At 36.0% G+C, this 25,610-nt stretch overlaps 1 protein-coding gene and 1 long non-coding RNA gene across 2 annotated transcripts in view; both read right to left on the reverse strand.

Moving 5' to 3' along the window:
- The window catches only part of LOC125653321 (interleukin-17 receptor D-like), a 49,604-nt gene that overhangs the window by 15,563 nt on the left and 8,431 nt on the right, over positions 1–25,610 (reverse strand). The window contains exons 2-5 of the mRNA XM_048882747.2: positions 25,429–25,473; positions 24,364–24,443; positions 11,206–11,271; positions 2,724–2,882 (exon numbers count right to left, since the gene is read on the reverse strand). Of these exons, the coding sequence (XP_048738704.1) occupies positions 2,724–2,882; positions 11,206–11,271; positions 24,364–24,376 (238 nt within the window). The 5' untranslated portion in view covers positions 24,377–24,443; positions 25,429–25,473. The remainder of the gene's footprint in view (positions 1–2,723; positions 2,883–11,205; positions 11,272–24,363; positions 24,444–25,428; positions 25,474–25,610) is intronic.
- On the reverse strand, positions 3,550–4,414 carry LOC130048268 (uncharacterized). The gene is made up of 2 exons (XR_008797116.1): positions 4,245–4,414; positions 3,550–3,796 (listed from the first exon to the last, which is right to left on the reverse strand). It is a non-coding gene; the product is annotated as an uncharacterized LOC130048268 (long non-coding RNA).

A 25,610-nucleotide genomic window follows, 5' to 3' on the forward strand; every position in this document is an offset into this window, starting at 1 on the left:
CATGCAATAAAAGTACCGTATATACTCGCCTATAAGTAAGATTTTTGGGAGTCAACTTTTGATCCAAAACCCTATGTCCGACTTATAGGCGCATCCTAAGAAGATTGGTATTTTTCTGGGCGGCGTAATGTAGTGTTTTTTAAACAACTCCGACAATTATCATGGACTACCACACAAATGATTATTGTTCACAAATATCTAGACATATTGTATTGTTTATGTATTTTAAAATTATGTATAAAGTACAAGTATTTACATATTTTTATCTAGTTAAAAATTATTTATATACTGGTAACTAATACTTTCAATTCAACTAATCTATCGTTTATCGGTAAAATTGTATTACGAACCCGATTAAATATTGAAATATTCATATGTATACCGGCTGAAATATATTTCATAAAAGATTGAATATTGTTAACAGATAATTCAGATCATCATTCTTGACTCTTAAAACTCTATTGTTGATACAATGAGTTATACCGGAATCCCACAATAGAAGTTTTCACGAGGCGCGTGCCACTAAGTAAACACGATGTCATGTACTGGTAATTCGGAGACCATAATTGCTTAGGCAAACAAAGAATCATTGCCCATAATAGATCAAGGGTTGCGTTTAAACCCCAAAGGCTTGGATATTGAGCACCTCATAATTATTAATTTCTCAAAATATTTTTTGAACCATAGGTAAAAACACTAGAGCATTGACTTGAAATTGTCAACCGATTCTGACAATAATATGTACCGACTTATAAGCGGGTCAATGGCAAATTCCTACAAAATAACCTTCAAAAATACAACCAACTTATAGGCAGACCGACTTATAGGCGAGTATATACAGTACCATAATACATTCCGCATAAAGATGGACTTAAAAAACTTAGTCGATCAGAATCAAATACGAACTTGACCTAGACATTCTCATGATGTATTTACATACCAAATTTCATGTTGAATAGAGATAATAAACGGAAACTGTATTACAACTGAATGACAAAAAAGGGCAACACCAACCATTTCATGATGGGCACATAAAACTAATGCAGAAACGATTCACCAAAATATCTATACTGTTCAACATAAATGCTTGATTCAATGTTCAATTCATTACCTCGATCTTCGGTTCGAAACGTTTATTACAAACTGGTTAAGTAAAATACATCAGTCTAGGCCAGTACTTATTATTTTTACCTGCATGAGGGACAAAATAGCATCAAACAAGAGGTACTGTGAGCAATGCTCACTAAGAATACCCCCCGATTACCCCAATCTCCCAAAAGATGTTGGTAGTAAGTATAAACTACCTCTTTTCTGAGTGTAAAAAACAAATGACATGACAAACCGAACCATATTACTACTTTTGACCCCAAAATCGATAGGGAACATCTTCATCCCATGGGTAGTCCATATGTATGATATGGTGACTGTAGGTGGAAAGGATAACACTTTAGAGCCCGGAAACCATATTGCTACTTCGATGTCAGTGCGCTCGACCTTTGACCTTTTGACCCCAAAATCGATAGGGAACATCTTCATATCATGGGTAGTCCATATGTATGATATGGTGACTGTAGGTGGAAAGGATAACACTTTAGAGCCCGGAAACCATATTGCTACTTCGATATCCAGTGCGCTTGACCTTTGACCTTTTGACCCCAAAATCGATAGGGAACATCTTCATCCCATGGGTAGTCCATATGTATGATATGGTGACGGTAGGTGAAAAGGATAATGCTTTAGAGCCTGGAAACCATTGCGTCTACAGACGGACAACCCAATTCCAGTATACCCCCCCACAACTTGTTGCGGGGGGGGGGGGGGGGGGTATAATAACATTCAGACTGTTTTTTGCCTTGATTGAGGCTGATGAAAACAAGAGGTACTGTGAGCAATGCTCACTAAGAATACCCCCCGCTTACCCCAATCTCCCAAAGGGTGTTGGTAATAGGTAAAACTTCAGTATTATGGTCCAAAAAGTATCTAGGAACACAGCATCTCCATGCGATGAAAAAAGCCATTAAAGAATTTAAATGGAAACCATATTGCTACTTCGATGTCCAGTGCGCGTAACCTTTGACCTTTTGACCCCAAAATCGATAGGGAACATCTTCATCCCATGGGTAGTCCATATGTATGATATGGTGACTGTAGGTGGAAAGGATAACGCTTTAGAGCCCGGAAACCATATTGCTATTTCAATGTCCAGTGCGCTTGACCTTTCACCTTTTGACCCCAAAATCGATAGGGAACATCTTCATCCCATGGGTAGTCCATATATATGATATGGTGACGGTAGGTGGAAAGGATAATGCTTTAGAGCCCGGAAACCATTGCGTCTACAGACAGACGGACGGATCGATGGACAACCTGGTTCCAGTAACCCCCCCCCCCCCAACAACTTGTTGCGGGGGGGGTATAATAATAATGAACTTTATCAGTTTAAACTACAGAGCAAACGGGCATCTTCCCGTTTGGCAGTTTGGAAACACTTTGCTTTTAAAATTATGATTTTGAATCATGGTAATTAGATTTTTCTTCAATGTTATTATTGGGTTTTTTCTGTAAATTGTATCATATTGAAAGTATTGAATCGTTGCATAGGTATAGCAATATGTATTGTATCGTGAAGGGGGCATATCGTTTCAGCCCTACATAAAACTATATTCCTTGAAGCTCTAGAGCAGTTCAGAACACTTCCCCTAACTGGCAGTCTCTATCATTACCTGCAGTGCTGCGACGTGAGTTGCGGCGTTTATACAGTTTGTAAAGCAAGGAGATGATAATGATTAGGCCCAATAGTCCCACCACCCCACATACTGTCCCAAGGACAATCTGGAGGGACTGCTCATATTCTGTGTTGTCTGGCTGGTCAACAATCACACCTACAATACAACCAAACAGTACATAAATGAGAGTATAGCAGTACACAATTACAACTGTACATATTCCCAGTGTTCAAAAGTAACAATAGACCAATACTTTGTCAAATGGCACCAGTCTATGCCAATTGTAATTAAGATAGACCAAATTGTCTATGCCGATTTTTAAAGTTTAAAAAATTAAAAAAAGAAATTAAAAACACATAAAAGAATGAATATTATCATCATAATATTAAAACAAGAGATGTTTGTAAAACATGACCTTTGGACCTCAAAATCAATAGGGCAGGGCTCACACTGGACCAAAATTTTGTGTCGCAATCTGGCGCACGTGCATCGACCCATACACGTTTACTGTAGATCTATATTTCATGTATATTATTCAAGAGGCATATACAACATATCATATCTCTGATTATTCTTACACAATGTATACAACATAGCTTTGTTTAGCTTTTATCACAAATCACTATAATTATTAGGATATTGTGAAAATCGATTGTATTTCAGCAGATTGCTTTTTAGTCAGTCTGATGACATTGCAGCACAATCATGGTTTTATTTCTAAATATTGTTTTTGGCTAAGTTGACTCAATTCTATTTCATACCAGAAAAAAAATAGGAGTATTTCATAGCATATAAACTGGCTATATTAAATAAAGACAAGAAATGAGTTTCTAAATGTTTATTAATCATTTTAGTAGTGTAAATGACATATATTACTCATTAAATTTGCAGTCTAGAAAAAGTCACTGATGACAAAGTTACTGAAAATTAATTACTGTAATACATAACACATGATCATAGTTTCACATCACATTTTCACTGAAGAATCCTGTTTTCATCTTGAAATCCAGAACGACAAAGTGGTCCTTCGGTGAATCTCATCATGTAGAGGAGAAGGGACTTCATGAAGTCTGAAACAAATTTTAAATGGCTTACGATGATGTGAAGTCAAAAGATGACAGGATACCAATTTCAGAAGAACCTACTGTTTTGCGTTTCCTCATGGCCATTTTCTAAATAGATCAAACTAAAGACCTAAAGAATAATGCAATTTCCCAACATTCCTCTATTTATATACTATACTAACGTCAAATGGATTAGAAAATATAGCTGAACATTCTAGTTTACCTTTCTAGATGAAATCGCTTTTGTACTGTGATGAACCGACAAATTAAATTTTATATATCTTTATTAACACGGAAGTATCTTCCATTGACTAGCTTGTGTGCACAATCACACGCTTTTTATTCCATCCAGTACAAAACAGGTAGCTCCCCAGTAATGACTCGGGTATCTCTATATTTACGATGTGTACTGTAGGCAACTGGCACACGCAAAGTTCATTTCATTCACACCTACCTGCACATAGAGGATCGATCCTTTGTTTTGTGTAAACTGCTAAATAAACAAGACGCCCCTAAGTCTTTTTGTTCCCATGCGACAGGGTATCCACATTCTGCACAGGTAAAACAGCCCTGAGGCTGTTTGGATGCCAACAGCTGAAATTCAAAATGGCGCGCGAATACTAAAATACGAAATGTCCGTGTCGCATTTGCGGAATTTCTGTCGCATTTTTTCCTGAAAAATCGCAAAATGCGACAAATGCGATGGGCAGCGCGAGCCCTGATAGGGGTCATCTTCTCCTGAAGATACCAGTGTACCAAGTTTGATGTCTGTCAAGCAAAATGTTATCAAGATATTGAGCTGACAGTACATTCCTATGTCCAGTTTGACCCTTGATTTTTGACCATGTGACCTCGAAATCAAGAGGGGTCATCTTCTCCTGAAGATGTACCAGTGCACAATCCCTGAAACGTTCTACTTTATCATTTTTCCGTTCGCTCACCGTTCGTTCACCGTGCGCTCACTGTTCGTTCATCGTTCACAAGTGAAAGGACCAATCTTGATAGCAAGGCGAACATGAAAATTGAACGTGTACGTGAGAGTGGAAGGATACTTTCTACTATATGAGAAATTTAATTTTGAAGTACAAAATGTCAGGATTATCCACTGTGAATGCCGAAAGGTTTATTTGAGCTTGTTAAAAACAATTCTAAATGAGAGACAAATATAAGAGCTTGTCGTTATGAATTTAACCCAAGTACAAAAAATAAGCAGTTTCAGGTAATGAAAACCTCTTCCCATGTGTTCACAATTTAGCATTTACAAGTTCGGGCACAAATCATTATGATTATTTTGCATTGCTTGACAAGAGTTTTAAACAGGTCACCCCCCCCCTACTTTGAAAAATAAAAACAAACAAATGATGCTATATAATGTACATTGTACCGTATGTACGTGTCAGAATGTCAAACTGATATGGCTATTTTTACGCCTATATTTATGAAAGACATTGTCAATAAACTGATATTTACTACTCTTGCCAAATTTGAAACTTTTGTAACATTTGTCCTTAATGCAAAGATGTAATTGTTTATCTGGTACGTTTCTGCATTAGCCTTTAAACATTCTACGGGTAGTTCAGTATAATAAACAGTTTTATCTACATCAAATATATACAAATATTACACGATCTAACTGCAATCTATTGTCACATCAATGATAAAAATAGAAAGTTTTGTACTTATTATTTCCTCAGGTCGATGTAGCTGCGACAAATGAATGACACAAAATGTAAGTAGAATGTTTAATACTGTTAGGAGTGTCGAGGTGTTGACACAGGGTATACCGTCCATATTGTTTGTTTACTGCATCTATCTTGACTCCTTTTGGGGATGTTTGTTAAATACAGGTATCCCAAACGATCGAGCTCTTGAAGTTTGAAGCCATACATGAACACCTGTTAATTCTGGATGTCACTACACATGTAGACTATAGTGATTTCCTTTTCACATGCATTGTTTATACATTATACCCATGCTTTAAATGTATCTGCACATGTAATGGTATACACAATGTACATACGAAATTTGCTTTTGTTTGTGTATGACTGTTGCGTGTATCAATGTGCAATTTGCGATATTTCAAGAAATATATACATGTATACTCGGTACTTGTACAAAAATATATTACATTGAATATATCCAGAACTGTAAAATATGCTGTATCACGATTCCGGTTTATTTAATTTTTTATTAATTGATGAAATATACATGTACATGTATTTTATTACTTGATTATGAAATAAGTAAAATCCCAGGGAAAAATCCGAAACATTCCGAGTAAATAGATCAGTTTGCGTTCAGTGTGCGCTCACCGTTCACTTTGCGCTCTGCGTTCGCTCACCGTTCACCTAATTCCGTTCACCGTTCGCTCTGCGTTCGCTCACCGTTCAAGTGGGAAAGAAGAACGTTTCAGGGACTGTACCAAGTTTGATGTCTGTCAAGCAATCTTGGGTGGACAATACATTCCTATGTCCAGTTTGACCCTTGACCTTTGACCATGTAACCTCAAAATCAATAGGGACAACTTCTCCTGAAGATGTAACAGTGAACCAAGTTTGATGTCTGTCAAGCAAAGGGTTCTCAAGATATTGAGCGGACAGTACATTCCTATGTCCAGTTTGAACCTTGACCTTTGACCATGTAACCTCAAAATCAATAGGGGTCATCTTCTCCTGAAGATGTACCAGTGAACCAAGTTTGATGTCTGTCAAGTAAAGGGGTCTCAAGATATTAAGCGGACAGTATATTCCTATGTCCAGTTTGACCCTTGACTTTGTAACCTCAAAATCAAAAGGGACATCTTTTCCTGAAGATGTACCATTGAACCAAGTTTGATGTCTGTCAAGCAAAGGGTTCTCAAGATATTGAGCGGACAGTATATTCCTATGTCCAGTTTGAACCTTGACCTTTGACCATGTAACCTCAAAATCAATAGGGGTCATCTTCTCCTGAAGATGTACCAGTTTACCAAGTTTGATGTCTATCAAGCAAAGGGTTCTCTAGTCATTGAGTGGTCAATATATTCCTATGCCCAGTTTGACCTTGACCTTTGACCATGTGACCTCAAAATCAATAGAGGTCATCTAATCCTTGGATGTACCAGTCAAGCAGAGGGTTCTCAAGATATTGAGCAGACAATGTCTTCCTATGTCCAGAGTAGATTGACCCTTGACCTTTGACCTGAAAAACAATAGGAGTCCTCTTCTACTCATAACCAACTCACATATAAAATATCATTACGATCAAGTGAATGGTTCTCAAGATATTTAGCGGACAACATGTGGTCTACCGACCGATCTACATACTGACTGACCAACCGACAGGTGCAAAGCAATATGCCCCTCTCTTCTTTGAAGGGGGGCATAATAATTGAATCCTCCTTTCCCTACAATATGCACATCTGCAAATGGCATTGAAGTATTGTACAAAGTTTCAAATCTATCGGATACTCACTTACCGGCGCGAGCGAGATTCGAACTCGTGCCGACAGAGGTGAGAGGCTGTGTGATTTTGAGCGCGATGCTCTAACCACTCGGCCACGGAGGCCCCTCGCTATATGAAAGTTGGGCTCATTAGACCATTATGCAATCCACTATAAATAAAACATCCAATGAAATCACTGCATCTTGTTATGGTGTACATGGATACAAATGACACGATCTCATACTGCTGATAAACATGTGCAATTGTAATATTTACACCACTAATTACGTTTATTGATAGTAGATCAAGTTTGGAAATGTTTTTGCTTAAGACAATATTGCTGAAACGATTGAAATAGCTATAACTGTAGGTATCAATACACATGTTTTTATTTGAATCTTTCCCTTCGCATGGTTATAAATAGAACCGTATTCTCATTGGTAATTCCCACTCTTTTGTAGAAACAATCAGAACGAGCCCAACTTTTTGACAGTCACTGATGTCAAGGGTTAATGCGAGGTAATGAATCAATAACCCTTGACTTGTGAAGATGCTTTCCAATTTGCAGTAGATCAATACGCAAGATTGTAAATACCGAGTTAGTGGAACTCTCTTGCAAAGAAGTCCGGAAAAGCGTGTCGATCTTGAGCATTTTTTGTTTATTCAAAACATGGCATCGGAAGACGATTTAACCTCCATGTGCTTTCCACAATTACTGTGAATTTACAGTAAGTGTGAACGACTCAGCTTCTCAAGTTCATTCGAGGTCTCGGATAGTTGGTTTCAAAACAAATCTGTCAATGTTGACGCATCAAGGAAAGAACAATCACTGCGATTGGACCAATATTTAAAGGGGCGGGAATAAAAATAATTTTAGATGGTCACACGTGTCTTTACACTGGTGTGTCATACATAATCTTTTAGCACGATGGAAGAGACTGTGGAAAGGGAAAACCAATACCAACTAAAACAATGACGTTGATTTTAAAATTACATGCCGAGAGTTTATTTTATGGTAAAATCAGTAAGAAATTAGGCGTCGCAAAGGACACGTTATAAAATTGTCGATCATGGGAACTCTTGCACCGAAAATGTCGCCAACGAAGCTCACACCGGCAATGTTCACACCGGATGTACTTTTGTTAATCGAGTATGAAATTAAAAAGAAATCAAGTGTATATTAATAGAGAAATCAGACAAAATTTATTAAGAAGAAATAGTTGTACCCCTGACAATGTACCAAAGGTGTCTTTAATTTGTAGAACTGCGAGAAATTTTTAGGGAAATGACTTTCAAGAAACTGCAAAGAAAATCCAAGAGAAGCATATTTCGTCTGAACACAGGGACTCGTCACGAAATATTTGTCTTTTTAAAATTTGACATCGTCTATTCTATATTTACAAATAAATGTAAATATAGAATAGAGAGGGTCAATTCGTGACGAGCCCCTGTGGTCTGAACACGAACAAAGTGTTGAAAATTTCTTTGCTACTGATTTTATTGCAATTTAGGCCGAGTCAGTTATATATATAGAGAGAGAGAGGGGGAGAGAGAGAGAGAGAGAGAGAAACTCTAAACGCTTTGTTGAAATATTTCGACCGGTTTACCGGTCTTCTTCAGTCGTGTTTTCGTGAAGAAGACCGGTAACACAGTCGAAATATTTCAACAAAGTGTTTAGAGTTTTTTCTGTATTTTACTTCCAAAAAAGAGACTTTATATATATATATATATATTGACGAAGCGAGTGTCGCGTTCGTACAACGGGTAATCGCAATCATGGACATACCATAGGAACTTGAAATTTTATCAATAAAGTTAATAAAATGTACTTGATTGACCATAGCTCAAGGCTTGGTCAATCAAGTACATTTTATTAACTTTATTGATAAAATTTCAAACTCCTATGGACATACAGTTAGGGGTGGACCAGTGATATAGGTTCAAAGGTACGCCAGTATCGCAACATTAACAATCGACCTTTGCTGTGGTTTATTATGACGTTGTAGAATGCTAACGAAATGCTGAATTTCTTTAATAATGTGTTACATGTACAGTAGAGGGGTGGTTTGGGGAATTTAGTTTTTGCTAGAATTCACAGAACTTGCCATTGTTCATTCAATTAACAGTATCTAGCGATGGTTACTTACGAATTTCTTACGAAAATGTGGGTATATATAACAGTAAAAGACATCAAAGCATGCCATATGTGTTGAAAATATATGTTTTCTCGAAGTAGAATATCTATTGATCTTATTACTTAATCTGACAAATTATTTTAGGGGCGAGATCAAATGTTCAATGTTAGAAGAAACTGAGTTTGCATAGTTCTCACCAAGACACCCCCCCCCCCCCCCCCCCCCCCCCCAATACAAAACTAAATATGAAGTATGTTGAAACTAATCGATTAACAAGTAAAACAAATGAAAGTGCACATTGAAACTATTAAACGTTTATCAAAATGTATTATTATGTGGTTTTAAAGTCAGCTGTTTTTTTTCCCACTAACGTGTAATCGATGTCGGATGACAGAAACTTACGATTTTTTACCCCCTCTTCCCCCTAACTATTTGAATTTAGAAATTTTTCCGACATGATCTTTTCCAATGCTTTGCAAGATTTCGAAAATATCCTCTGAGAGATTTATTTTAAAATAACGATATGGAAACTGCGAATGTGAAAGAGACAACAAAACAAAAGCATTGTTCTTAAACGGACAAAATCGCCTATAGAAACATGTACTGAAATTTCTGATCACTTAAAACTGACAAGTATCTACAGGAATTTAAGAGAGTAACCTTTCAATTTTTATTGGGATATAGAGGCAACTGCGGATCCTGTCTTTTCCCGCAGCATTTTCGATCCCGTCATTTTTTATCTTTTCAATATTCAACACTATTTGAATTCTGGGATATTGCTATCCTGCCTTTTCTTTACATACCGGAGCTCGCCTTTTTCACCCTGTATTCCCCCTCCCATACCTATTGATACTGCGATGGATTATAAGTATAACACGGTTATTCCTGTTTAAAAGATAAAATTTATAAGGTATCTGATAAAAGTTATATCTTCTAAAGTTTACGAGATATCTTGCATCTTTTATAAGACATCTTATATTTTTTTCTTTATAAGATATCCCATCACTTTTATACATGCAGATATCTAGTATATATAAGATCAACTTTACAAGACATTTTATTAACGTAATCTCAAATCTCCGTTGTCAAATCAAAACCGATATTGAATCTCACGCTACGTACGGTGCAATTTACACTGAAATCAATTAGTGAAACTTACACTTGTTAGGCACGAGATAATATAATGTCAAATACTTGGGACCGCCTACCTATAATTTAACCGACCTATCAAAAGCGCTCTTTAAAATCACTCGGGGACTTTCCAAATGAACTATCTGAAGCACGTCATGTACTTGCCGATATGTCTCGTTCACACTTACTGTAAATCCACAGTAAAAGCATTTTAAAATGAAAGGTGTGTATAAACGTCTGGATACAGGAAAAATGAACTTCTGAATTTAGCTCGCGAAGCTATATATTTTGACGCAAGCTCTTCTCAGCTTTAGGAATTTCCTTGCTGACAGCAGTGGGAAAAAATCCACCACTTTTCCATTAAAATATATCAGTTGTGGATATTTCTGCGTATTATGTTTCTTTCTTGAATCATTACTACAGTCTACTGCAAAGCAATGATAGTACACCATTGTTAAAATCGGGTGAATCGATCACGACAAAAGTTGCAGAACTGGTATTATTTACCAACATGCCCAAATTCTCGCATACTCTGGGTCTCGCGAGACTTTAAAAGGGGAAAGTAAAATTTAAAACCAAGACGGAAAAAGTAGTCGTGATCTTGCGTATTGATGCAAAAGGACAAATTTAAGTTGATAGCCTAAGTGACCAGAAAATAAAAATAATCATTTCTAACCCTGAGTTCATCGAAGATAGTAATGTCACTAATGATTTATCAATTCTCACCTGACCCTGGGTTGGGCTTGACATCATCTGGACCATTTCCCAATGAGGGTGTTGACATGGTAACTCCTAAAATTAGATAGACATCCAGTTATCAAATGGTAATCCAACACACATGGTTTCCTTTTATATAACAATTTTATATCGTTTCTCTAAGTAATGATAGTAAGGCCAATTCAACTTAAGTAGTAGATTATCATCCAAGGTCAGCAAAAAGTATGGGGCGGGTGGGAGGATTTTATTTTTTAATTCTTATTTTCTGAGAAAAATAAGTTTTCCCCCCCCAACAGATGCGCATCATTTAATGCCAGATGGATATCAATCTATGCTATTTTCACAGACTAATTCCAGGGTTAGAAATGACTATTTTTATTTCAAACAGAAATATACCGAACTTCTTCAAGATTTACGCCTGTAAGAATGCAATAAATTAAGAAAACCATATAGATCTATTTTCTTCACGTGGCTTTTCATGTTGCTTACCGGAAATGTAAACAAGAAGTGTAAATACTGGAGCTGGACATGGAAATATTCCGGAAATCGCAAGTTTCGCAAAATAAAAAAAATAGGGGTGGGCCAATTTTTGAGGGGCAGGCGGGGATGATAATCTATCAATTAAGTTGAATTGGCCAAACCTTGTGTGCACTTTTTGTAAATTTGTTACTTGTGTAAAATGACTGGTCCAATCAAAATGATCAACACAAAATTATCAATACAAGGGATGTCCCAAATTACCGTACACAAGCTTGTAATTAAATAAAGTCACAAAGAAATGAAATTTGTACAACTCAATCTTATATGATAATACTGGGAGGTGATACAATGTCAAAAACAGCCAATCAAAATCAACCTAGGGGAATTACAGTTCCAAGGAATGGTAAAAATCACACTTGGAAGATTTAATAAGAACTGAGAAGAAAACAATAAATTAAGCAAGCAAAGCTTGTATTGAAGTTGTATCACAAAGTAATGCGACGAGCTCACTCTAATGATTACACAGGTCAGTCATGTGATTTGCTCTTCATCAGCTGAAAAACAAGATATGATTATAATCTACCGATTATAAAGTCTCCCAAACGAAGTACTGGCTGTATAAAAGTGGCTTTTTCTGAGTACTACTATTTTCTAGGGCTGGGACGATTCAGGGTTAGCTCAATTCGGTTCGGTTTCGATTCAGAACAGCACGATTCGGTTTTTTTTCGATTCGGTTCATGTTAGGTGTAATTTATCTAGTGACAGCTAGCACAAAAATTAACAATTGCAAATATTTGTCAGTTGTTTTCCCTATTTCAAACATAGGTGGCGCAAGACTCGTTTATGTCCTTGTTGACTTTCGGTGTACATAAGATTTATGAGAGAGTGTAAGGTTTTTGTTGTGCAAATAAGGAGCGGGGGTAGAATTCCCGAGATATGAAGCTTTTAAAAAATTCAATTGGTTCATTGTCATCGAATGTGACAGCGACAACGATCGTTTTAAGTTCCACTCAGCGTCGTGCGCTATAAACTTCAGCCTTCAGTTCAGTCCGACTTCACAGATATCAGATGACAACTTTGTTGCAGAAAGTATTTACGGGGGGTTAAACATTTGCTCTGTAGATCACAATATTCTGCATGAATGTTTTATGCTGAAATTTTATCTATACTTAGTGACACAGTCATCAATAATCTTATAATTCTATGATGACTCTCACCCCCCCCCCCCCCTTCTAGACTAGATCTATAATCGAACAGGGGAAATTTGAGTCATTAATATATAAACGAAGTATGGTACAAAAATATATTTCAGATGTCATTTAAAAATTAATTTTAGAGTTAACCAAGGTCGTCAAAATATGAATGAACGCGATTGCTAACAGCACCCCCCCCCCCCCCCCCCCCCCCCTCTCCCTCCGCCGTCACTCGGTACGACCAAGCGACTGTAATGGAGGGGTGGCTATAATCAGACTGTAACTGTAAGGCAGTGAATATTCCTAGGTCTTGTTTTCGTTTTTGATGACTGGATTGTAAATTAATTTCAATAGTTTACTTTCATTGTTAAATTTGTTGGAATTCAAAAAGTGTTGTAAAATATTGTTTGAATTTCAGGGAAAACGAGTCTGGATTCTTCAATAGTCAATACGTATGAAATTAATCAAAATATGGGATGAAATTGTCAAACTTTCATAACTTATCAAAGTTTGCATTATCATAGTTATGTTGTTATGGCATGTTTATCAACTGACCCACAGAAGTACAGTCAAATACGTCAAAGAAATGAATACCAGTCCTAGCCTATTTTAACTGTTGACGCAAACCAGAAGAAAAGTGCATCTCAAGAGATTAAGATATTTCTGAAATTTTTAGAAATAAATTTTGAATCATATCTACTGTTATCAAAATTAAATGCAAATTCGTAAAGCTATAAATTTATCCAAGTGAAGTAAATACAAATTTCACTGTCATATATAAAATGCTGTGTTTATAATAAAAGCCACACATAGGCCTATTGTTCATTGTGGTTTTTATTTTTAAAAATCATTGCATTACGTTTTTCAATATTCACTTGTAACTTAAAATTCGATTTCAATCTGAAGTATGAACATTCAAATTGACCTTCAAATTGAAAAGTGTACTTCATTTGTTAAGTGATGTATTTTAGTATTAAATCATTCATATCATGAACTGTCATGGTACATATAAGCATGATAAATCCTTAAACATGAAAGTAAACACGGGTCAAATTATGTAGGCCTACATCAGTTTCCTGCAACACCATGGACAAACGTCATTTGGATACAACCATTCCTATACGCAGGATACAGTCGTGCTTTTCACGCAGCGTACAACCAACTCATAGTATATCGATCATAGTATATGGATGGAGACGTGAATTTAGAAGTTGAAAGAAAGCCTGAACTTCCGTCTTAAACTTGCAATCCCAATTGTAATATTCAATCCAAATGTAGAAACTCGAAATTTTGAATCATTATTGTACAGCTAGCATATGGGGTAGTAAAATTTATTTGACCTGCCAATTCTTATGCTCTCGCTTGCACTATGGACTAATAAAAAAGTTAATCGCAAGGACTGTTTACCTACCGTGACGTCATCACGTAAGTGATATAAGTTAAAACACGCAAATAAACTGTTAAATGTTAAGTTAAGGGGTATGTACTCTGTATACATGTGCCTTCTCTATCGTGAATTTTATTTCATAAAGAGAAGTTATACATATACATTCACTATTACTACACATTTTAACAGCTTAATAATAGAAATTCAGAGATATATGGATATATTTAATAATTGATATTCTTAATCCGAGAGAGAGAAGGGGGGGGGGGGGGGTGTTCGCATCTTATTGTTTTAAACATATGCAATTCAACAACTTATAAAGAATTATGATGTATTGTATATTATATATTCAACCTAAACTACTGTTTAAGCATGTAAACTTAATTACGAAGTAGTTTATAATGAAAAACGTTCAATGTGTATTGAATGTCTTTATTTAATCGATGTGACAGAGAAAATTCGGTTGCAGCTGAAACTCTCAACGTGCTTTCCTTTCCGCCCAGAGAGTCTTGCAATGTGTTTTCTAAGTTCGTCTCTAAGCACAGTAAGGTCCTACGAACCGTAATCCGCCATCGTTAAATATTCAACAACTTTCTAATCTAAACGTGTCCTTCCGACGCTCTCTTAAACTTGAGGTTAGAAACGCCTTGGACGTTAACGGATCGTGCGCCACCTGTAATCAAGGGCGAGTAATTTGAAGTTTTATTTGCCGTTGTAATGAGTAGCATACATAATTTAATTTTATTCAAGTTTTGTATAACTAAATGTCGTCATTTGTAAACATCATATCTATTTGTAACTGCACATCATAATTTTGATGGAAAAAGAAAACATTGACAATCTATTAAATTTGTTGTGTTGATGTTCTTCATAATTTTTGGATTATCAAACAAATCTATCGTCAATCGAATATATATATGATATTGTTTTCATTTATATGTAAAAATTCAACAATTCTATCAATTGAGAGTCTTTGAAAATCACTCCATTATATATTTACTCCATTCTCACATTAACTGTCAAAACATTTAATCTAGCTGTGTCATTATCTACGATGTTGATTTCACTCCAGCACTGACAGAAATGCTATATGTCATTAAAAAGTTAAACTGCAATGACCTTACAGACCATATTCTGCTGGTATCTGAGTGGTGAAAATGTGAAATCTCAACACAGTTGTGATTTAAATCTCTGTTGCATAAAAATCCACATGTTCTGAACATCACTCGACGCCATATTTGTTGTTTTCAGTGTATGTAAATTCTAAACCAAACCAAACCGAAATCCGGAATTTTTAATCGGTGCATCAAATCGAATGGTATGAATCGCGGTGCACAGAAATTTTCGGTGCACCGTACAGCCCTACTATTTTCCTCCCTTGACAAAATCCATGCCAATTTTAACTTCAATTAAAAGATCTAGTTTGATTGATTGATTGTATCTTGCTTAACGTCTCGCTCAAGAATTTTTCACTCCTATGGAGACGTCACCAAGACCGGTGAAGGGTTTCAAATTTAGGTTTATGCTCGGCTCTTACGGCCATGAACAGTGGGGGTTTTTTTAACGTGCCACACCTACTGTGACACGGGTCATCCGTTTTTAAGGTCATCTCCGAGGACCCGTGACATTCACACCTGATGCCGAGGATTTGGCGATGGAACTGTCACTACCTGTTTTAACGACTTAGGTCTGTCGCGGCCGGGATTCGAACTCGGGATTCCGCATGCGGTGCGAATATTCTAACCTTTCGGCCACCGCGGCAGTTTAGATCATGATCGAAAGCTTTGATTTTAAATTTTTAAAATAATCCCCCTTTTTTTCTTCAGTAAAACTGGTGTCACTTGACCGTAATCATAGTTTGTAGGTCCCATTACATCCTCTTATCATTTTTAATGATCCAATGTCTCTATCAGTCTCGGTTCTAAAGTTACACAAGTTTTTATAATCAAGGTCAAGGTCAATGGGGATACTAGTTTGTAGGTCCCTAAACCCTTTTATCATTTCTGAAAATCCATGTCTCTATCAGTCCCAGTTCTAAAGTTATACCAGACTTATGTTTAGGGTCAGGGGTCAAGGTTACTGGAGTCACTTGACCTTGATACCAATTTGTAGATCCCATCAACCTTTAGCATTTCTGAAGATTCCATCTCTTTTTCAGACCTAGTTCTTAAGTAATACCAAATTTGTGATCTAAGGTCAGAGGTCAAGGTCACTAGAGTCACTTGACCTTGATACTGATTTGTAGATCTCATCATCCTTTCATCATTTCTGAGGATTCAATGTCTCTTTCAATTCCAGTTCTAAAACAAGATGTGTTTGTGAAACACAAATGCCCCCGATAATGGCCAATTCCGAAGATGGCCAAGGTCACAAAGACAAATATCTTGGTACCAGTAGAAAGATTTTGTCACAAGAAATGCTCATGTACAATACCAAAGCTCTAATATTTACCATTTAGAAGTTATGACCAATGTAAAAAAAAAATTAAAAGTAGGTCAAATGTCAAGGTCAAAAGGTTTAGTACCAATGGAAAGGTCTTGTCACAAGGAATACTCATGTGAAATATCAAAGCTCTATGACTTACTGTTCAAAAGTTATTAGCAAGGTTAAAGTTTTCAAAAAGTAGGTCAAACTCCAAGGTCAAGGTCACGGGGTAAAGAAATCTTGGTACCCACGGAAAGGTTTTTGTCACAAGGAATACTCTGTGAAATATCAAATCTCTAGCACTTACTGTTCAAAAGTTATTAGCAAGGTGAAAGTTTCAGACAGAATTACTGAATGACAGACAGGACAAAAACAATATGCCTCCAATCTTCGATCTCGGGGGCATAATTATATGAGTTTGTATGACCTCGATCTAGTTTGTCATCCTCTTGACATTTCTGAAAATTCCATGCAACTATTAGTCCTGTTTATACCAGTTTTTATAATCATGGTCAGAAGTCAAGGTCACTGGAGTCACTTGACCTTGATACTAATTTGTAGGCCCTGTCATTCTCCATTCATTTCAGAAGAAACCAAGGACTATCTATCATATTTCTCAAGTTATATCTGTTGAATTTTGGAATTAATTTTTTTTACCCATGGAGTTCTTTGTTAAACCCCACACCCATTTAATCCCCCTAAAATGTACCCTAATCCCCTTCAATCTGAAAACAAAAACATCTCTGCACATCTAGATACATCATATCCTTGAATATCTATTACTTTCATTCACTGGTTACATAGAATGGTGCCGGACAGTTTAGGTGCAAGAAAGAAGTGGAAGAAGAAAGAAAATTGTTTGACGTCCCTCTCAAGAATGTTTCACTCATATGGAGACGTCACCACTGCCGGCGAAGGGCTGCAAAATTCACGCCAATGCTCGGCACTCATGGCCATTGAGCAAGGAGGAATCTTTATCGTGCCACACCTGCTGTGACACGGGACCTCGGTTTTTGTGGTCTCATCCGAAGGACCGTCCCATTTATTCGCCTCTTACGACAAGCAAGGGGGTATTGAGGACCTAATCTAACCCGGATCACCACGGGATGAGAAGAAGAAGAAGCGGAAAAATAATAAGAACTGAGCAAAAACAATAAGTCTCCAAAGCTCATTTGGGAGACTTAATGATCAATGCAGATTACCCAAAGTGCTCTAGAAAAATGTTGTCGTCATTGCGGTACTTCATCGAAAAATCCGTAGACAAAATAAATTGTTTGAAAAGTACCAGATGTATTGTCTCATACCTTCATTTGCTTTGTTGTTTTTTTTTAAACAAGAGGCCCACAGGCCATATCGGTCACCTGAGTACTAGTGAAAAAGTATCACTACCCTATGAAATCTAGAATTTTTTTTTACTGTTCTGAATATCTAAGCTAATTTAAATTCTAATGTTCAGCAACAGTATAAAACAATATGTGTAAAATTACCATTTTTTGTACATCCTTTTCTGCTATTCCTATGTATGCATTTAGATTTTATTAAGATCAGCAAACTTACAGATAAATACTGTATACGAAGTTTGGCCCCACCCTGAGGTTAGAACCCCTACCCCAGGGATCATCAAATTTACAATTTTGGTAAGGGATTACCTGTTTTTTGGGAAGTTTTGGCCCTACCCCTAGTCTCAGCCCCTGGGGTGCTGGAGTCCTGAAATTTACAATTTATGTCTCCCTTGTCCCAAAGATGCTTCATGCCAAATATGAAAAGAATTGGACTCTGGGATCGAAATTAACTTTTTTCACTACTAGCAAATTTTAGTTAGTGGGTTATTTTCCAACTAGCAAAATTGAGCTTTTACTAGCATTTTTCAATAGATTGCTGTTTTACAGGAATTTAAGAAAACAAGCATGTCTCTATATCAAAATTATATAGGAAAAATCTTCTTTAAAGTGCAATAATAAAAATAAGATTGAGAATTCTTTCATTGAAAATTTAATGAATTATCCGACAACATACATGGTGCATGGTGAGGGTCATAGGGTACACTTGTGCGGTGTACTTGCTGTCCAGAGATCTACTACCTATTTACAACATCATGTGGTTTGAAATCTTGAAGACTGTTTGCGCCAATTCAAACTATATATTCAAAACTTTTGGAAATTTCATCTAAAAAATTCTAGTTGAAAAAAACCCACCTGCGAACTCGAAGTGTTTGACTATAGAATACAGAAGGACACCGTGTGAAGCGGTGACACTAACACTGTCATGTGTTGTTTCATGTAGACACGGACGAAATCAACAAACTTGCTATTTAAATCTGGGCTTTCGTATTGAGATGACCTTGGCCTTAGTTATTTATTCGATCCTTTTTCAATACTTGTATATTCATTCTGTAAAGCGTTTCTATGTACAAGACAAAATTATTGTAAACTTCTAAGTACAGCCAATAAACCGAGGAAATCCGGAAAAAAGATCTTTTTTTTTCACTCGCAAAAAGTTGCGATCACTTGTGATTTTTTACTCGCAATTTCAATTTTTAACTCACATTTAGTGAGTATTTCCCCTTAATTTCGTTGCCTGGGACTGGTAGTTATCAAGAAGAAGTTAAAAATGTTCAATTGTTAACGCACGACGACGGACGGTTCAAATGTTTAAAGCCATGTTGCAAAATTTTAAGGGTCTTAACTCATCTCAACAGTCACACTGTAAAACATATTAAGGCTGCATGATTTATCTAGAATTTTTAACGTTATCAAGCTTCAGTGTCTATTGTGCTAGAATAATATGGAATGTAGCTCATCTACAAACTTTAAAGTGTTTCCAATCCTCAGCAACATTCAGTAACTCAAGCTGCATGTGTAGATCTTCAGGACTCTTGTTTCAAATACCAAGAGTTTGCACATCAGAGAAGTGGTTCTGATGGTGTTTATAACTTATTTACAGAGAAGGGATTCTGATGATGTTTATAACTTATTTATAGAGAAGTGGTTCTGATGGTGTTTATATAACTTATTTACAGAGAAGTGATTCTGATGGTGTTTATAACTTATTTACAGAGAAGGGATTCTGATGATGTTTATAACTTATTTACAGAGAAGTGGTTCTGATGGTGTTTATATAACTTATTTACAGAGAAGTGATTCTGATGATGTTTATAACTTATTTACAGAGAAGGGATTCTGATGGTGTATATAACTTATTTACAGAGAAGTGGTTCTGATGGTGTTTATATATAACTTATTTACAGAGAAGTGATTCTGATGGTGTTTATAACTTATTTACAGAGAATTAGGGATTCTGATGATGTTTATAACTTATTTACAGAGAAGTGATTCTGATGGTGTATATAACTTATTTACAGAGAAGTGGTTCTGATGTTGTTTATAACTTATTTACTGAGGTTTTACAGGTCTGAGTTCAAGCCGAGGGTTACAAAGGAAACATCAATAATTACTGCACTCTCCAACTTCTTGTAGGAAAGATAACTCAGGATATTAAAGTTCAGATGAAATGTTTTTCATACAGTATCTTTGTTATTTTGTTAAGCAGCAAACACTGACTGTATGGAATATAAACATTTTGTTTTCCATCAACAGTGCAATGGTACATAATGTTCAGTTCTTTATCATGATAACACTACAGAACAGGGATGCTCCCTAACTGCATCTAACCAATCAACTACTTCATATGATGAATGACTCACACAATGATCAATAACTTGAAATATTGTTGAAATGAAGGTTTTTTTCATATACAAGGTATTTGTTCAGTGACATTGGCCCTTAACAAATTACCTTGAGTGACCTTTATCTAAGAGCCATTCGCCTATTATTTATTTAAGCGATATATGATCAATACTAGCTGTGATAATGTAGCCTTCTCAGATTTTTTTTTGGCGGGTGGGTGCTAAGATTCCTTAGGATCTCTGAAATGGTAGAGATGCAGGAGTGATTCACTCCCACAACATTTTCAATAATTCTAAACATTTGCTGGCTTTCTTTATGTAAATTAGACATGCCGAAGTGCAAACAACATGCGAGACAAATACACAGAGCTTATCCATAAAAATGTTTTGCACTATTACAAAGATCCTATGGAATTGTAGCCCTCTCCCGAAAACGCCAGCATAAAAAAAATCGGGGAGGGCTACATTACTGCACTGTTCAAAAACTGTTGAAATAAGGAACTTTTTCCTCACATGACTTTATGTTTTGAGTAACCTTGACCTTTCCAAAATTACCTTTAGAGACCTTGGTCCAAAAGACCAATATTGAATAATATTTTGAATATTGTTGAAATTAAGTTTTTTTCATATAAGGCATTTGTTCTGAGTGACCTTGACCTTTCCAAAATTATCTCGAGTGACGCTTGTCTGAAAGCCATTTGCCTGTTACTTATTTGTGTGATATATGATCAATACTTGACAACCTGTTCAAAAACTGTTGAAATAAGGAACTTTTCCCTATATATGTATATTCTGAGTGACCTTGACCATTCTAAATGACCTTGGTCCAAAAATCCCTGTCCCAAGGACTATTTGTGATCAATTATCCCCAAATTTTGATGACAAGTTTAGGATATGGGAACTTTTATGTCAAAAACCTGCCAAAATAACTTTTGGTGAACAACGAAAACAAACACACACAAGCTCCAAACATTAATCAATAGATGTCTCCGATGCCTCACTAACATCAGATGGCCAGATGTTATTCCAAATGAAGAACTCTGGAATAAGACCAAGCAAATTCCGATAGACCTGGAAATCAGAAAACGGAAGTATGGCTGGATTGGCCACACTTTTCGAAAGTCCTCGTCAAACATCACCAGACAAGCTCTTGAATGGAACCCGCAGAGCAAAAGAAAAGTAGGAAGACCCAGACAGACCTGGCGCAGAAGCGTAAACGAAGAAGTGAAGGATGCTGGAATGACATGGGCTGAGCTAAAGAGGATCGCCCAGAACCGTGTAGGTTGGAAGAGTGTGGTTGCGGTCCTATGTTCCCCAGAGGATTAAGTTGTAAGTAAGTAATTACATTCCATATGGTCAATTGTATTCATTTTACTTATAAAAACATAAATTTAGTTTTCATCATTTTTGATTGTTTGTAGCCATGCAGTGTCATTAATTTGGGGCTCCATAAAAAACTGCACAATATACAGAGATAGGGAAATAATACATTTTCATTTTGGAAGGATGCAGTACCACAGGAAGGAATTTCCTGGACAAGCCGATCCCCTGAAAATCTAAAAAGAAAATCATTGATCATAAGCCGATCCCCTGAAAATCAAAAAAAAAAACAAACAAAAAAAAACCCACTTTGATATCTTGAGAGTAGAAGTGATGTCATCAGAGGAAGAAATTTCTGACAAGGTTCAGATCAATATATCAGATCTCCATTGAAGAATGAAGACCTTCATAAGAACTGAGCAAAAATAAGATGTCTCCAAACTTTGTTTGGGAGACTTACTAACAATTTAAATATATAAAATACTAGGGGTGTGTATTGCTCAAGATTTTCCGATACGATACGATACAATATTTTCTGATGCGATATCCGATATATTGGATTTTCAATGTAGATAAGCATTTTCTGAAGTAAAATATCAAAAATTAAAAAAAAATGAAGTGGTTTAATATATTTTATTTCATAACAAAACAAACAATGAGAATTAAAGTCTGAGGAAACTCCAATATCACAATGTAAAAGCGAGGATTAAAGTCTGAGGCATCTCTGATGTGTCACAATGTAAAAGCGAGGATTAAAATCTGAGGAATCTCCGATGTGTCACAATGTAAAAGCAGGGATTAAAGTCTGAGAAATATCTGATGTGTCACAATGTAAAAGCGGGGATTAAAGTCTGAGGAATCTCCGATGTGTCACAATGTAAAAGCGGGGATTAAAGTCTGAGGAATCTCCGATGTGTCACAATGTACAATGCTTGAAGCTAACTTTTTATGTCACCAGTCCAGCCGGACTGATGGGGTATAATTTAAACCAGTCCGCAGAAAAAATTACCAGTCCAACAGAGTTTTCCAGAAATAATCAAATATATTTTGTTGATATCATTAAAATGAAATTTAACTCATTATGCCTCAGACAATATTGTAACACTTAAATGTGGGATTTATATTTACGAATCAGATTCGTCCGAATGATCAAACAGATCGAAGCATACCAAATGTGTATGAAATTTCATATTAAGTATATTTTCCAAAATGATGCTTTAGAAAATTAACCAGTCCCATCGGAGTGACTAAAACAAATGTCAGTCAGTCCACCAGACTTTTAGCCAGTCACAGACTGATGGACATATGTTAATTTCGAGCCCTGATGTAAAAGCGGGGATTAAAGTCTGAGGAATCTCCGATGTGTCACAATGTAAAAGCGGGATTAAAGTCCGAGGAATTACTGATGTCACAATGTAAAAGCGGGTATTAAAGTCTGAGGATTCATGTTCCTGTTAGAAGCCATTTTTAAATTATGAACTTCGATCCCGACTATTAAAAGGGCTATTTTTAACCCGACATTATATCGTATCATATCGTTGAAACACCGTATTGTATATCGCTGGACAGGCGTATACCGGTACATTTCGATATATTGATTCACCCCTATAAAATACTAGTACAGTTACTGTATATAACAAGCATTCTGAGAGTATTGCATGGCAATACATAGTCCCCTACCGGTTGCAAAAATTACTGTACCACAACATTATTCAAAGTTCATTATGTACATTATGGTAAATGGGAAAACTGGGGAACCAGGATAGAAAATCAACTAATATTCGAGTAGAGACTAGACCAGGGGAAAAAAAGAGAAATTTATAATTAGGTTTTTAACCAAGTCCATAAACTGTGACATGTAGGTGATCATGAATAATTTAGCTATATTGTTGTATTACTATGCTAGAAGTTTTAATGAGTGTAGTACTCTTATCTACAGAGATAAGAAACTTGGATGTAAACTAACAATTCATGCTATTTTTCTAAGTTCAAGGGCCATAACTTAATGAAAAATCAATGGACTTAGACAAAATTCGAACTTTATCTGTAACTTGTTATGGCAAAGCAATGTACCAAATATCAAATGAATATCTGCAAGCACAACCAAAAAAAGTCTGGAAAACTGATAATTCATGCTATTTTTCTAAGTTCAAGGGCCATATAACTTAGTGAAAAATCAATGGACCGAGACAAAACTCAAACTTGATCAGTAACTTGTTATGGCAAAGCAATGTACCAAATCTAAACTAAATATCTGCAAGAACATAGAAAAAAAGTGCGGAAAACTGGACTGACGGACAGACAGACAAACGGACAGAGCGAAAACCTAAAGTCCCCTTCGACTTTGTCGGTAGGGGACTAATAATCTGCATTGTTCCTTGTTCTATTAAGTTCCATACACTTCACTCATCGATATACCAAACAGAATCACTGACAAATTCCTTTTCTAACACCTTTGAATAGATTGATTGATTGATTAAATTTTGTTTTATGTCCCTCTCTAGAACATTTCACTCATACGGAGACATCACCACTGCCGGTGAAGGGCTGCAAAATGTAGGCCTATATCTCAGCACTTATGGCTATTGAGCAGGGAGGGATCTTTATCATGCCACACCCGATGCGACACGGCCGGGGCCTAGGTTTTTTAATAGAAAGCTGCTGCTGCAATCACTTACCTGAGTCAGCCATGATCACAACAGGCTAATCAAAGTCATTGCACTCTTAATGTCTCCAAATACTGTCATCTCCTTCATGTCTGTAATAGAATCAATGGTCAAGATCAATTGTTTACAATGAGAATGCATGTAGTCAACATTTTGTTGTATATGAATTGTCACCTATAAACAATTGTATCTATATATATAGAGCTACACAAATATCTTGAATGACACCTAGAGACTAGCCATTCCTTTGAAAATAATGTTATCCTATTATATAAATTAGTGCATGTATAGCAGTATTTGAAGGTAACAATGAAAATTTTCACCCCAAAAAACATTGTCAAATACAAGCACCCATTAAAGGACACATCTCGTGTTTTCAAAGTATACAGAATTATTATGCATTTTGTCTTCCTTATGCTTATAGAAATTAATTGTAATAGTTCATTCGCTGAAGTATTGCAATAATTAGCCACAATACCGACTTAAATCTAAGCCCCGATTTCAAAAAGCCTAGTTAATTAGATAGGTGGTCACGTGGTACAGTGACGTTATATGCGATCTTCGTCGATCAACTTGTTGTAAAAGTAGTGTTAGATATTTTTTAAAACTCGGGTTTTAAGGGCCTAATTTATTTACCATGGATAACATTTATTTCGATGTTTAACAAATTTCCCGAGTCTTATATCTTTTAGCCACCAGTGCATACAAATAGCGACCCAAATGTAGCAAGGAAAGCGAGTATGAAATCTGCATTTACGAGTAATTAATGTTTACATGGGATCGCTGTCTAAACACTATTTGGTAATGCCATTTCTTTAAATAACTGTAATTAGCATTGTTGCTTTCTTAAAATAAGCAGTGCAATTATCATCAAATTTATTTTTGGATAAGTTAGATAGGCCTAAATTATGATACGATTACGTATCATTGACAACAAGGCCTACTGTCACTGGTGCATTTCGAAATAATAAAAAAAAAAATCAAATTTATGGTGAAAATCAAAATACTTTTAAATCATTTTATTCAAGCAATTTTATTAATCATTATTTTTTAAAATCAAGACACAGTGTTACTTACAGGAAGTGGGAGTGCGGCGTACTGTTGTTCCATAGGTGCTAATTCCTTTAAAAAAATGAAAGCATTATAATTCAATGCAAAGTTGGAAAATATCATATTTTATTATTTATAATTGAAAGTTCAATATCTTTTATCTTTAAATTTCTTTTTTAAAACTACCAGTTGGTAGAAACTGCGAACAC

Source organism: Ostrea edulis, chromosome 7 (genome assembly GCF_947568905.1).
Source record: "Ostrea edulis chromosome 7, xbOstEdul1.1, whole genome shotgun sequence".
Lineage (NCBI taxonomy): Eukaryota > Metazoa > Mollusca > Bivalvia > Ostreida > Ostreidae > Ostrea > Ostrea edulis.